General features: G+C 34.4%; 2 protein-coding genes across 4 annotated transcripts; both read left to right on the top strand.

Annotated features, from left to right (window-relative positions):
* Positions 1 to 169: 169 nt before the first annotated feature.
* On the top strand, positions 170 to 6997 carry LOC132180485 (uncharacterized). Its single transcript, XM_059593326.1, has 4 exons — positions 170 to 216; positions 1826 to 1960; positions 5430 to 5516; positions 6521 to 6997. The coding sequence occupies exons 2-4, from the start codon at positions 1850 to 1852 to the stop codon at positions 6677 to 6679; spliced, it is 357 nt and encodes a 118-aa protein (XP_059449309.1). The 5' UTR covers positions 170 to 216; positions 1826 to 1849; the 3' UTR covers positions 6680 to 6997.
* A 3016-nt stretch (positions 6998 to 10013) lies between these two features.
* LOC132180483 (transcription factor VOZ1-like) lies at positions 10014 to 14223 on the top strand. 3 transcript variants are annotated; one of them, XM_059593323.1, is made up of 5 exons: positions 10014 to 10123; positions 10785 to 11024; positions 11138 to 11296; positions 12448 to 13030; positions 13303 to 14223. In XM_059593323.1, the coding sequence occupies exons 2-5, from the start codon at positions 10800 to 10802 to the stop codon at positions 13833 to 13835; spliced, it is 1500 nt and encodes a 499-aa protein (XP_059449306.1). In that variant the 5' UTR covers positions 10014 to 10123; positions 10785 to 10799; the 3' UTR covers positions 13836 to 14223. The 3 variants fall into 3 exon arrangements, with proteins under 3 accessions (XP_059449306.1, XP_059449307.1, XP_059449305.1); XM_059593324.1 differs by having other exon boundaries at positions 10774 to 11024; positions 12586 to 13030; XM_059593322.1 differs by having other exon boundaries at positions 10774 to 11024.
* The last annotated feature ends 257 nt before the right edge of the window (positions 14224 to 14480 follow it).

The raw sequence follows: 14480 nt of genomic DNA, 5'->3' as shown, positions 1-14480 counted from the left end.
AGAGCAAATTTTAACATTCGCTTATTGAATATCCTAATATTAATGCTCCTGGTTATATTGGGTCCTTTGGGTTTTGCTCGGTGAAGCACTCATCTGACTTGCTGTAGTTTGATGGGTATGGTCAGGCAAGGGCTGGTGATGCCAAAGCTACTCCTTTGTTCCCGCCAAGGCTGGTGTCTTCGACGATTTCTCAGTGCTTCCCCCTGTTTTTGCCGGGTATGCCTTTTGTTTACCCATTCCATCCAGCTTCTCTGAGGGGTATTATTCGATGGCACCCCCTTTCCTGGTGATAGCCATTGATGGTGGATGTTCCCCCCCTAACCGTCTTAGAGGTGGGTGAATCTTTGAAGGATGGTGTTCTGGATGGGGCTGGTGCTGGAGAGAATGGAGAGGTGTGGGTGGTTGGCTATTCTGAGGTTTTGCAAAGTGCAATGGAGATATATCCCATCCTAGGGATCTCGTGGTGGGGTAATGAGAAAAGGCTTTTGGATCTTTTGTTAGCCCTTGAAGAGGGTCAGTGTCATGAGGTGTTGGCTTCGGTTCCTAAAACAAAAGGGAGGAGGGAGCTTAAAAACTTGGAGTGTTCTATTAACTTTGATGCAAGAGGTGATTCTTTTAGCCAGGGAAAGGGCAAGAAGGTTCTCTCAGTGTGATGGTGTAGCCCAGTGCTCTTCTGCGGGTTTAAGGTTTCTTACGTGGGTGGTTTAGGGAGCTTGTTTTTCCTGTTTTATTCTATTTTTTCTTTAAGGTGTTCCTCATGTATACTTTTGGTGTATTTAGGGGTGCTTTACACTTTTTTTTAATAAGATTTGCTTGATTACCTATCAAAAATATATTAAAGCTCTTGCCTAGAATAACTTGTTAGACACAAGCTTCCTCTTTCAACTTTTCCAATGACATATGGAAATATATTATATTGATTATTAGGAGTCATGATCATGTAATCCATTCAAAATACATATTGTACATCGTAGTCCATACATTCCATTACTTGAGGTGTATATATCTAACTTTCTAGTTATTCCTTCGGATTTCATGGTTTGGACATTCCGTTGTTCGTTTGGGTATTAGTTCATTTTGACCCTTTTATGCTCAATGTGTACTCGGGTTGTTCACATTTTGATGGAAATGATTCAAAAATAGATATCATGGCCTCCAAATATGTTTTGTATTCTACTCTATGGTTCTAAACCCAAAAATAAAAACAAAAGAAACAATTTCATGGATTAAAAGATGCTATAGAGGAATCATATTTTCTATAGAAGGAAAGAAAAAATTGTGTACTTTTGCAGCTTTTTAACTCTTTTGTATGTTAATGATTTATCACAATTTAGATGTTTGATGATTTTTTTATTGTTTGGTAAGTATAAATTCAATGATTTACACTTTTTTTTTCTTTTTTTTTTTTTTTTTTCATTATGGTCTTTCGGATGTTTAGAGTAGAGTGGGTAATGCCCATACGGGTGGTGGATCTTCTGGCTTGTTGGAGTGGAAGGGTCAATCGGAATGATATTAATATTCTTTGGAATATTATCCCTTCCCTTTTAATGTGGTGCATTTGGAGATAAATGAAAGTTTGAAAATTTCAATGATTGCAAGAAGGCGAGTTTGGATCTACAACTTTATTTTTAAAAATCTTTCTTTGAGTGGATCTCTGTTAATGCCGTTCTCAATATCTCTAGTTTTGTAGATTTTGTTTTTCTCTTTTCTTTTTCTTGACTTGATGGGTGCCTCTCTTATATACTTCTAGTATACTTAGGTTGCATCTCTTGCACTTTTAATGAATTATTTTACTTCCAAAAATAATATTATGATGTTGAATCAGACAAATCATCGATTTTCAACCAAAATGCAAAGAGGCATTTATGGTCATGCAACTGATGCTGCAATACACCCACTTAATGAGGAGAAAGCTGTTCAAGCTGCTGCAGATCTTCTTGGGGAGCTTTTTGTCTTCACGGTACTAATTTACAGTTCCTTGTTTGTGTACAACTATTAATGCTTTTATATATCATGTGTGCATGCAATTGGTGGTCGAGCTTAGATTTTCTCTTATTGCAAATTCCCAAAATAAATTATATACATTAGTTGATATTTTTTTGTAGTTTTTCTTAGTGAAAAATTATGGTTAAAAGGTTGACCAGAAGTCTTTTAATCTGTAGCCCAGGAGTCATGAGAAAATTTTCAATTCAACTTTTACTTGGCCTTGATTTAACCATTTTTGTTCAATACCATGACTACAAGTTTCTTGGACAAGTTACTATATGTGCTCCAATATTTGGTTCTCTTGAGAAACTTATCCATACGGATATGAATTAGCTACAAATTGGTTTGTACTTAATTCATACAAACCAGTTTAATAAAATGACATGCATCCCTTAGTATGTGTTTTTTTAAATATCATGTGTTTCTTACATGTTTTTTTAAGAGCCTTAATAAGAAAGCATATGCTTCTCACATGCTTTAGAAACGCACGTCACTTTATTAGACTGGTTTATATAAATTAGCTACAACCTACAAACTAGTTTGTAGCTAATTTCTGTCCTATCCATACTAAATGAAAATATTAATTTAATCAACTTTGACAAATTTATGAATTTTTTTTATAAGTAATTTTTTGTCCTCAAGGATAGGGAGAATGAAAGATTCAAACTGGTGACCTTTGCTTTATAAGACGTAGTCCCTAGCCAATTGAGCTACCCCTTAGAAACCACTTTTATGAAATATAAATTCATAAATACGTATTTCTAAGGGGCAACCTAACATGAATTTTGTACTAGCTAATAAGGAGTTCGACTAAAGTTTAAAATACTTGAATCACTATAATATCTAATAAAAAATTCATCATTCAAAACCTAAATATTTAAAGGTTAAAGAGAATTCCAAATTTCTACAATAGATTATTAATTGAAATTAAACCTTTTTTTATTTTATTTTTATAAGTAAAAATGGTCGAAATGAAAATTAAACTAAATAAATCATAGGAGGAAAAACCCTAGATTACTACAGTAGTCATTGCAAATAAGCAAGTTCATAAATCAATTAACCATGTAGTTTTTTTTGTCAAACACTTGAAAAATCAAAGAAATGGAACCCAGCTTAGAAATTTAGGATTTTATTTTTTTTACCTCCTTTGCAATAGTAGACATAAACATCAAATTTTTGCTAGATCACTTAATCTCTTAATTTTTTTTTTTTTTTTTAAGAAAAAATAAATAAATAAAGAATTCAATCATTCTTCTTGTTTTCTCTCTTTCTCCATTTCTCTCTTATTCCAACTGCAACTTATAGTAGACTTTTTTTTTTTTGAAATAACTTATAGTAGACTTAGGGCCACAATGATTCGTTGTTTTATTTTGTTACGAAACGAACAAAGTCTGCCATATAGGGGTGTAAATCAACCCCCATTGAGTCAGAAGAGGTGTTCTCCTACTTCCGATGGCAGAAGTTAAAATTCTAAGCCGAACTAACTATGGAGGTGGTTCATACTGAATTTCACTGACATTGCGAGATGTCGGTCAGTGATCAGTCAGGTTGTTGGTTGGGACTAAGAATTTTATTTTTTCTATCTAAGGTCACCAAAGGTTCACCAGCTCACCGGAGACGATGGACAAGGGGGACAAATGTGGCATCATGGCAGAGAGGGTGGATTCATGGGAGATGCCCTCTTAGCTTTTTGTAGGAGGCTCTCTCTCTCTCTCTCTCTCTCACATGGGATGGTGGTTGGGCTTTCCTAAGAGGTGAAGAAATATTCTTGTTTCTCAGAAGCAGATGAAGTATTTTTGTTTTGGATTTTATTCTTTTATTGTAGAAATGGTGTGGGCCATGTGTTGGGGTAAAGCTTTGGACTTTAGTAGTTTCCTAGCTTTGCTCTTTTTGTGGATAAAAGAAGTAGAAGAAGAACAAAGAACAAAGCTTTGTTCTTGGAGAGCTGTGTTCTTGTTCTAAAGGTAGGCCTTTGACTGCAATGATGGCTAAAAATGTTTTTGTTCGTAGAGACTAGAGAGGCTCTTGGGCTTTCTCAAGAGGCGTTAATTTTTGCTTGGACGAAGTAAACTGATGTGATGATACAAGCTGTCAAGTCATGCTATTTGGTTTTTGTGTGCATGCTTCCGAAGCTATGATGTATTGCTGTTCACTTAACATTTTTCTGATCAGGATCCTCTCCGTTTCACTTGAAATGGAGAGGAGCAATTTCATGGTACAAATTAAATTTCACAAATTTAATGGTGTTTATGTTACTACATTGTGAATATGTTACCACATAGTGAATCGTAAAATGGTTCCTCTTCATTTCTCTTCAACCCCCTTCATTGGCTAAAGTGCACTGAGCCACTGCTTGTTAGTGTGTTTAAATTAAGGGGCGGTCAGATGGAAAACCAGCCCTCTTAATCTGACCTCCAGCTCAACCCTCAGTTGGAACTGCAAATCTCCTCTAATTACCGAACCACCTTGGACCAAAACTGGCCGATTTTGATCGGTTTCGAGGGTTTCTGTGAGGGCATTCGGGTGTTTGGCTTTTTTTAAACAACCCTACCACCATGACAGAAGAAAAAAACAATTTGCTTTCCTTTATTTTATTTTTTTGTTTTCAACATCGTAGTTTTCCTTTCTACTTAATCTGCCCGTGAATTTCTAAGATTGCAAGGAGCCTCAATTTGTTTTTGAGAAGCTATCATCATTGAACCTACAAAATTTTTCGGTGCGTGCAATTGCACTAAATTTTCAAATATCTCGAATATTTGAAATAGAGCTTAAAAATTTTACAAATTTCAGCAAGGGTAATTGCTCACACTCAGCATAGTGAGGCTCTGCCACTGCATGCAATTGCCTCGTTCCGTAGTAATGAACTTCAATGGGGTCACTAGAGGGTGTTGTTGTGGTGTCTATTGAAGGATTTATGCGGGTTCTGCTAATTTATGGCTTGTGTTCTCCTTAGAGTTTCTATGTTCAATTTTTTCCCCTTGCCTATCGTGATAATAGAACTCCATTATTGTATGTTTATCAAATTTTGAAGGATTGTCTAGTGCCTGTTATTGCTAGGAAATGCTTATATATAGATGACCGAAAGTAATGCAGTACTTGCTGGCATTTAAGTCTTGAAATAAATCAATTTCAAATCAGGGAAGCCAACATGAGACACTGATTAACTATAAGTCTGATTTAATGAAATATTGCCCCTTTTTCTATCATAAAAAAAATAATAAGGCAATTCCAAAAGATGTCCGGGGCTTGTATGATTAAGCTTCCTAAGTTATATTCTAGTCAGTGAGTATATATTTGACCTGCAACAAATTCATTTTGCATGTACTGCAAAGTTTTGGCAGAATAGCCTCCAAATACACTGTGTATCTCATTCTTCTTTCATGATGCTTTAAGTTGATGTTTATGCTAGACTCACTGATGTAATCTCTATTTTCTCTATATAGGTTGCTGGAGCTGCAGTTATTTTTGAGGTGCAAAGAAGTTCTAGATCAGAAGCAAGAAAGGAGGAACTGCGCAAGCAAGAATTACAGGTATAATTTTCATACTCCATACTGGACCTAAAAAATTCTTTGTTTTATTGCTATTCATTTATCCTTCTGATGATGCTCAGTTTAGTCATTATTTCTCATTTTTTAATTCAATTATTTTCTCGGTAAGTGGTTAATTTATCTTCAGAAAAATGGTGGTGGTATTTTGAAGGATTCTGTTTTGAAGGCAGCACTCTGCTAGGTCTCCTTGTAACGGTTTATCTTCCGATCAATCTAGAGATCATTTCGATTCAATTAGTAATGGGGATTCGGAATATCACACATTGATCAATCAACGAGAGATTCAACAACTAAAAGAAAGATCGATTCTTTAGGTTCCTTCCTTTCTTCAAACAGAACGAACAGAGATAGAATCAGACTGGCACCCAATTGGTGTAAAGTATTGGGTGGCCTCAGTTCTATTTTTATGACAATTTGGACACGTATAGAATATATTCAGATGTGCAAGAATATGTGGTAGTGCAGGAACACTATTTTATGTACATATCATACCCATTCACATAACTATTAATACAATTTGCTCACATGGGTTACCAGCATCAAAGTATTTAAAAGATTTTAACTTGAATCTTGCCTGACTTGTTACCAGTGGTTATATAGAGTAAGAATAATTGGCAGAACATCACAAGAGAAATTTATAAGATGCCTCCTGAAAACATTAACTTAATTCTTTGTATTGGAATCAAAGGTAGTTTAGAGACTGGAAATCTGGACTTGTAGTCACCATGTAATTTCTTTTCAATTTTACTGGTGTAAATTATGTCTTTTTGCTGGTTACTATGTACTTATAGGTTACAAATAAATCTCATTTGATGGGTGTTTGGTGATCAAAAGTTTCTTTTTCCCTGAAGATATGAAGTCTTGGTTTTTTAATTATAATATCAGGTTAAGGGTCATGGGTCCATGCTTGTCCTCATCAACTTGAAAAAGATGTATCCAAGCAGCTGTTAATTCATCCTTTGCTCATCTTTGATCCACTGTTTTAGGCAATGAAGCAAAGAGATGATGATTTAGCTAAAGAAATTGAGCTTCTTAGACACAAGATTGAAGAGGTGGAACAACTTGCCAAAGGGCGAGGACTGGCTGGTATCTTTAACTTCAAGCATGCTCACGTCATTGAAGATGGAAAACCAAAATGTACATGATAAATGCAAAAATCAAGTACAGAGTTGAGCATTCTCTTCTCTTGTCTTCAACCCTCTAAAGAAAAGATCAAGCTCGTCGAATCAAAGATCGGATTGTAAGCATCAACTTGCCTAAGTATGTTTCTACAGTTTGTTCATGGCTCAGGAACTTTATTATTACTGTTTTTTCTTTGATTTCTACTGGCTGATTCAAAGAGCATGATCCTGAGCTATTGAATAAACTAATTCTTTTCTCTTCTGTTTTTTTTTTTTTTTTTTTTTTTTTTTCAGAACAACACTTTGTCAGAATGTTTTGAATTTTTACAGAACCCCTTCAAACTGCAAGAAAACATTTTGAATAACTAATCTTGTACTCTACTGATTTACCTGAGGTTATTACAAGAACTAGAAGGTTCTTATGTTGCATTCCTATGTAAATCATTTCTGATGGATTATATTTTCCCTTACCCTATGGAATTAGAGAATACAACAGAGCACACCCCCTCCCCCCCACCCCTCTTGAGTGAGTACGAGAAGTTTGAGTTTAGTTAGGCAAGAAAAATCAGCTTTTTGGGATTGCGTTAGGAAGCTTAAAAGTACTTTTTAGTACCTAAAAAGTTGTACCAAACAAAAAGCTGACATGTTTGGTAAAAAATATCAAAAGTAATTTTTTGAATTGTTTACTCTTAGAGCACTAGCAGCAGCTTCCCTTTGATTTTCCCTAAGTTTATGACTCAAAACTATTTTTTGCTTTTCTATGAAAATATATTTTATAATAGCTTCCCTTACCTTTTCCTATACTATTTAATTTTTTTTTTTTTTTTTACAAAATACAAGTTCTCTACCTACTCACTTTTTTTTTACAAAATCTCAACACAATCTCCAATTAAAGACAAAAAAAATGAAAGATGAGAGAGGAAATAAAAATGTTTATATTAAAATAATGTATATGGAATAACTTTTGGCTCCCTACACATTAGAAGACACTGTAGCAACCCTTGATAATTGGTTAAATGTAGATTCACATTATAACAACCCCTGAGGGTTGGTTAAATATAGGGAATCTAATATGAATAGGTTTTTGTGATTTTTTTGAAATTTTTCCTAAACTTAAGGGAATGGCATATAAGGCATATCTGCTGTTAGTGTTCTAAAAATTGTCAAAACCCACTTCTCAACGTAATCTTAAATATGTTCTAAAAATTGTCAAAATGACTTTTAAAAAAAGTTTAAAAATAAAGTTTTTATGTTTAAAGAAGTCTTTTTTACTTTAAAAACTCTTATTTTTCAATGCAATTTTACACATGCTCTAAATTGCTTTATCTTATTTCAAGATATTTAGAAAGAATCTTGAAATCTCCTAGTGAATGGTTAAAAATGAAGGGCATCATGCCCAATACTTATCATAAAATTGTGATTTGATATCAAAGAGTGTTCTTATCGATCTATTAATATAGGTCTATATATGGTACAAATTGTGAATTTCGTACCTATTGTAAAATGTATGTCCAAATTTCATGGACGAAATTTTGCAACAGGATAGCCACAAGAGTCAATGGGCAAACACTTAGGGCACTATGGTTGATACAATGAAATGATGATTACTTAAGAATATGAATAGATATTATTAGCTATAAGAAGATAGAATGGAATGATTATTTTTATTCATTTGTTTGGTGACAATATAAGAATGACATTTTTCTCATTGGATTTGAATCAAATTTTCTAAAATACCCTAGCTTTAAGAATCATTTTCTTAAAAGAAATTTTTTTTTTTTTTTTTTTTTTTTGTTGGGAAAATGCTATTATATTCTTGGAAAAATAGTTATTTCTTACTCATTTACAAGAATAATTATTCCTTATTTTGAGGGCATTTATGATAAATTAACCAAATAATGGAATGATTATTCCTGAGAATAGGGTTTAAACGAACTAAGCTATTTTTGAATAAACTTGACTCAACTTGGTTTGTGAAGGGACAAACTCTCTCAATTATTAAATGAGATCTATTCATATAAATTTGGCTCGACTTGATTAACGTTTATGAACACCCGCTTGTGTGAGCTTCACTAGACTCATTAGGTAATTCATATATCATTGGAGAGATATGCTTGTGTATTAATGTTAGTATTAATATGCTAATAAGCTAACATATTAACAAGTTAGAAAATATATACAAAGTTACTAAGTATAGTTAACAACAACATTTTTTCATATTAAACTATTTACCATATTAACTATTATAATATGTTAATACTAGTACAATAAATACTTAATATACTCTTTAATTATTAACTAGTACAGTAATATTATTATATACTGACACAATTAGTTATCATACATATTATATTTTATAATGTAATATATTGACATTGTAATATATAAACTATAAAGTTCATATAATATATTATAAAGGGAAAAATATAAAAAGGTCCCTCAAACTATTAGTCGTTTGCAATATAGCTCCCCAATGTTCAAAAACATCTTATCTTTTATCGTCTTCCCCCCGCTTCTCCTGATCTAGCTTTCCGGGTACTAAAGTAGCCCTCCAAACTACCAAAATGTTTAAAAAGACCACTTATTTTTGTATATTCCTATAATACCCCTATTCTTTCGACAAATAAAATAATAAAATAATTGTAAAAAAAACTAAACAATTTTTTAAAAATACAAAAAAACCAATGGGCAAATAAAAAAAAGACGTTTTTTTGAAATAAATAAATAATTTAGCCAACTACAGTGACTAATTCATGCCAACTACAGTGTCTATTTATGTCGTATTAAAGTAAAATCAAAGATACGGTTTTTGAGATATTCTAAAAAAAAAAAACAATTTAGTTCTTGGAGTCAAATTCTGTTAATTTTTTTTTTATTCGCCTATTGATTTTACTTTAATACGACATGAAGCAATTTGTAATTTAGACAGTGACTAATAATTTATTTATTCCAAGAAATATTTTTTATTTATTTATTCGTTCATTGGTTTTTTTGTATCTTTCACTAATTTTTTGATTTTTTTTATAATTATTTTATTATTTTATTTGTTAAAAGAATAGTAGTATTATAAGAATATAAAAAAATAAGTGACATTTTTGATACATTTTGATAGTTTTGAAGCTACTTTAATACCTTTTAAACATTATGGAACTATATTACAAACAGGCTGGTAGGATCTCAGTCTAACCAGATAGCCCACGCCCATTTGGGCCTTGTCCGGATACTATGATTTTATCACTTCACTGTCCTAACCCACCGAAATAAAAATATTAATTAGATTGAAAAAACGAAAAAAAAAAAAAACAAAAACAAAAGCAAAAGCAAAAACAAAAAACAAAAAAACAACGGAAAGCAACAATATTAAAATCAAAATATTCAAAACGCGGAACTCGTTCTTTCCTTGGAACGCTGTCGCTCCTCAAAACCTCTTTCTGATTTTGGCTGCAAAAATTTGTGCAATACTTTGAGGTAAAAAATTAATGCTGTATTCTGTGTTTTTTTGTTGTTTTGTTGCTGAAATTTGGGCAGAGTTGCTTCTGGGTTTTAGGGTTGAGAATCGAATCCTTTATAACTAACAGTACAGAAACCATAACGAAATTTCACTGTTTTTGGATTTCTTTTTCGGCTCTTTCTTCCCCTCTATTCCTTGAAATCAATTGAAAAAAGTTGTTGACTTGAGTAAATCAAATGGTTGAGTTAGGCCTTTTTTTTTTAATAAAAAAAATATGATTATTATTTTTATTGGAAGTTCGTCATTTTGCTTAGTCCCAAACGTTTGGTATTTTCTTTTCTTTTCCCGCAATTTCTCAGGAATCAAACAATGAATCTTGACTTGGTTGTATTTGCTTCGGTTTGTTGTTAATTTGGGGAAAGTGAAATCTGGTCATCTTGGGGTTTTGGGTAGGATTGGAAAAACCTAATTAGTCTTATTAGGGTCAAGTAATAGTACTATAAGTTTCAACCCTAAAATAACTTGCTTATGCTACATTGTCTCTGTGGCCAAACATAGCCTTGTTTGATATTTTTATTGGCTTGGTTTTTTTTTTTTTTTTGGCTGCAAGTTGGGTGATTTTGATTTTGGAACATTCGCATTGAAAAAATTCATTTGCATTTGTTAGGGTTTTTTTAGGAGGGAATCAAATCAATGCCGAAGGGTTTGAAGAGCAAGTGCGGGTCTGAGTCACACCAGTACTTGAAGGAGAATGCCAAGAACCGGGTAAATGACCTTGAAGGCGCATTCAGTGACCTACAATCGGCAAGGAAGGAGAGTCGAGCTAATGACATTGCACTTTTGGAGCAGCAAGTACATCAGATGTTGCGAGAGTGGAAATCCGAGCTCAATGAATCGTCCCCAGCTTCTTCTTTAGTTGTATGTAGTTTGGTTCATTGATAGGAATGGGTTTTCTCTTTATAATATATATATATTATTGGAATGAAGTAAGTTTTGATTGATCGATAAGATTTTGTTTGGGTATTGTCTAGGGTGGTAGTCTTGGATCGTTTTCAGAGGAATTAGCACGTTTTTTGCAAAACTGTGATGAAGAAGATGATGCAACTAGTCCTTTAAAGGAACTGACACCATTGAAGAGTGAAGCTGATAATCAAAACCTTCATGCCAGAAATTTAACTGCAATTCAGGAGGTTGGTCCTTATTGTTTGGTATGAATTTGGAACAGGGATAGTTAAGTGATTGTGCTATATTAGCAAATTCTTCATTTGACTCCCTTTCAATTTACAGGACAACTTGCACCCTTTTGTTGAGGAAATTGCAGAAAATAAAAGAAAGTTGCATTTTGGATATCATATTTTTGTCTTTCTGATGTTCAAAATAAGATCGCCACTTACTAAAGTTCAATTTCTTTTCATATGCATTTTTCCAACAACCTAGGGAAGCATCAATGGTTTTCTGTGTCCATTTTCTTATGTATACATTGCTTCATCATGATCATTGGTCTTTGTATTTTGCCCTGCGAACTATTTGGGTTTTGTTGGGCCATAACCACGCAACTGAGACTCTTGAAGGATTCTACAGTTTACAAGTGTTTTGAAGCTAATGACTATTACAACCTCTCTGGTGCTGAGTCATATAGCTTATTCAAGCACAGCCCTTTTGGTTGGGATTCCATGAACATCAGCCCAAGCTGGATTAATGAAAGCTCTGTCAAGCCTTGTCCTTAACTTTAAGGCTATGCAAACCGCAGGTGCTGCTAAATGGTTTATATTATCAACATCCATGAATGATAAATCATAGATCAAACTGCCGAATCTGAAAAATTGGGTGCTATCACTACTCTCTTTGTTTGGAGACAACTCTTGAAGAGGTTTTCCTTACCTATGTTTAGCTTCCTTGTCTCTTAGCCAATCATGTCTTACTTTCCCAGTTCTTCTTTTGTTTCCTGTGGTCTATCTCCACGGGTAATCCTTCAATCCCTTGAATTCCAATACCAGTCCAAGCTGTAGACGTTCAAGAATAGGTCCTCCCCCTTTACGCAGCTGCTTGCCAAATGTTGAGGAATCTGTGCTGCCCGGTCTGAATTTGCTATTCACATTAACGGCATACATACACTAATGACAAATACCATTTGCTGATAGAAAAATTTAAGGTGGCTAGGACATAAAAGAGGAAAATCTTAATCCACAATTTGAACCATAAGCAAAAGGTTTGCAATGCTTCAATTTTTTTTATTATTTGTGTTTGAGAGCTTTTGGGTTTCCTTTTTATCTATTTCTTAGTCGTTTAGGCCCTAAATTATGATGGATGACTGATAAGCCCAACATTTGGTCTTTTCCAGGATATTTTTGTTAACAAACAGCCCCAGGAACATGGTTTTCATGGATTTGATCAATGCAGAGGCTCTGTTTCAAGTGTGCAGAACAAGGTGGTTAATAGTTCAGGTTTTACTAATTCTCATCATCTTGATATACGACAGGACGTCAAGCAGAACACAGCTGCTAACAACTCAGATTCAAGTACAAAACGGGATTTTCATCAGTTAGATTTACATGAAGACTTAGACTATGGGCTGCTCATTGGAGCTAATGGCACCAAACAGTGTGAACAGGATGCTATGCCCAACGTTCTGCCAAATATCTGCCCTCCACCTTCTGCTTTTTTGGGGCCAAAATGTGCTCTATGGGATTGTTTCAGGCCTGCTCAAGGATCTAAATGGTGCGAGGACTATTGCAGTACTGTTCATGCTGTTCTAGCATTAAATGAGGGTCTCCCTGGCATGACTCCAATTTTACGACCTGGGGGCATTAGTTTGAAGGATGGTCCATTATTTGCTACTCTTAATGCTAAGACACAGGGAAAGGAAGTGGGCATCCCTCAATGTGAAGGTGCTGCTAGTAGAAAATCTCCATGGAATAATCCTGGTAGGCCTACATTGTGTCCTTTTTCTTTCATTCCTTTTTTGTCTTCCTCTTCTTTTATCTTATTTGCATGTCAGATGCCCGTTATCTAGCATATCCATTTTTCAGTATGCTTGCTTAGATCTAGATATAGTAGAGATACTGTGATGTGGTTCTGATTCATTTTAGGAAGTTGGTCTTTGCGTGCGTAATTATAGATCAATTAGTGATTTAGTATCACATACTAAGTTTGAATTCTTTTGGCTTCAACTAATTTACTCTCTTCAATAATGCAGAGCTATTTGATCTTGCTTTCCTTGAGGGTGAAACAATTAGGGAGTGGCTCTTTTTTGACAAGCCCAGAAGGGCATTTGATAGTGGAAACAGAAAGCAAAGGTCATTGCCTGACTACAATGGACGTGGTTGGCATGAATCAAGGAAGCTGGTGATGAAGGAATATGGGGGGCGGAAGAGGTCCTATTACATGGACCCACAACCTCTTAAGTGTCTCGAGTGGCATTTGTATGAATATGAGATCAGCAACTGTGATGCATGTGCATTATATCGGTTGGAACTCAAGCTTGTTGATGAAAAGAAGAGTCCTAAAGGAAAATTGACAACTGATTCGCTTGCTGATTTACAGAAGAAGATGGGAAGGCTCACTGCTGAGGTTTCTGCTGATAATGGACACCTCAGTAAGGACAGGACGACGGCTAATCAAAAGGCGGATGCTGGAAATACCAATTCTGATCAAAATCAGATCACCTCTACCTCTGAATCCCCGAGTTATGGGTTAAGTGCTCCATACGGTTATCATGCTAGTACTTGACTGAAGGAGTCTTGCCTGCATATGGAAAATAGTACATAACATGGAAAAGGTTTACAGCAGCTTGTAACTGTAGCAACTCCTCGAGTTGCTGAAGTATGCTAACATATAATCAATATATTGTTTCTGGTCATCAAGGGCGTGAACCCCACTTTTGTGAATATATGGAGGTCTAGAGAAGGCAGGGCCGGAACCGGGGCCAGACCGGCCATATCAAAATTAGGGTTTGGCCCCTCATTCAAGCTTTGGCCCTTCCAATAAGATATTCTGGTAGCTCAAATGGTAGTTTCATCGTTTGTAGTAAGATGGAGAATGGGGTAGTGGGTTCACGCGCTACTGGGTGTGTTAATTACCAATAATAATGAAAAAAGATACAGAAATTTTGATTCCACCGCTATCAGGGTATGCCTAAATTCCTGTTTGACAGTACATACATTACTATAGGCTTCATATACTATCTGGAGTTTTTGAACAATGAATTAGCGTGCAACACTGATTGGTAGAAGAATAATGCTATATATATATTGCATTTTTATCTTATAAATATTTCATAATACAGACATGGTAGTCTCAACTAATTGTTGGTATTGCTATGTCAGCATATTGGAACACTTGTGAGATAAAAATATAGTATCTAGCATTATTCCT

This window comes from Corylus avellana, chromosome ca5 (assembly GCF_901000735.1).
Source record: "Corylus avellana chromosome ca5, CavTom2PMs-1.0".
NCBI classification, from domain to species: Eukaryota; Viridiplantae; Streptophyta; class Magnoliopsida; order Fagales; family Betulaceae; genus Corylus; species Corylus avellana.
This window is presented reverse-complemented; position numbering and strand designations above follow the sequence as displayed.

Coding starts and splice junctions, on each gene's coding strand:
- LOC132180485 (XM_059593326.1), top strand. CDS start 1,850: ATGCAAAGAGGCATTTATGGTCATGCAACTGATGCTGCAATACACCCA. Junction 1,961..5,429: donor GGGAGCTTTTTGTCTTCACG/GTACTAATTTAC, acceptor TTCTCTATATAG/GTTGCTGGAGCTGCAGTTAT. Junction 5,517..6,520: donor TGCGCAAGCAAGAATTACAG/GTATAATTTTCA, acceptor CCACTGTTTTAG/GCAATGAAGCAAAGAGATGA.
- LOC132180483 (XM_059593323.1), top strand. CDS start 10,800: ATGCCGAAGGGTTTGAAGAGCAAGTGCGGGTCTGAGTCACACCAGTAC. Junction 11,025..11,137: donor CCCCAGCTTCTTCTTTAGTT/GTATGTAGTTTG, acceptor GGTATTGTCTAG/GGTGGTAGTCTTGGATCGTT. Junction 13,031..13,302: donor ATCTCCATGGAATAATCCTG/GTAGGCCTACAT, acceptor TCAATAATGCAG/AGCTATTTGATCTTGCTTTC.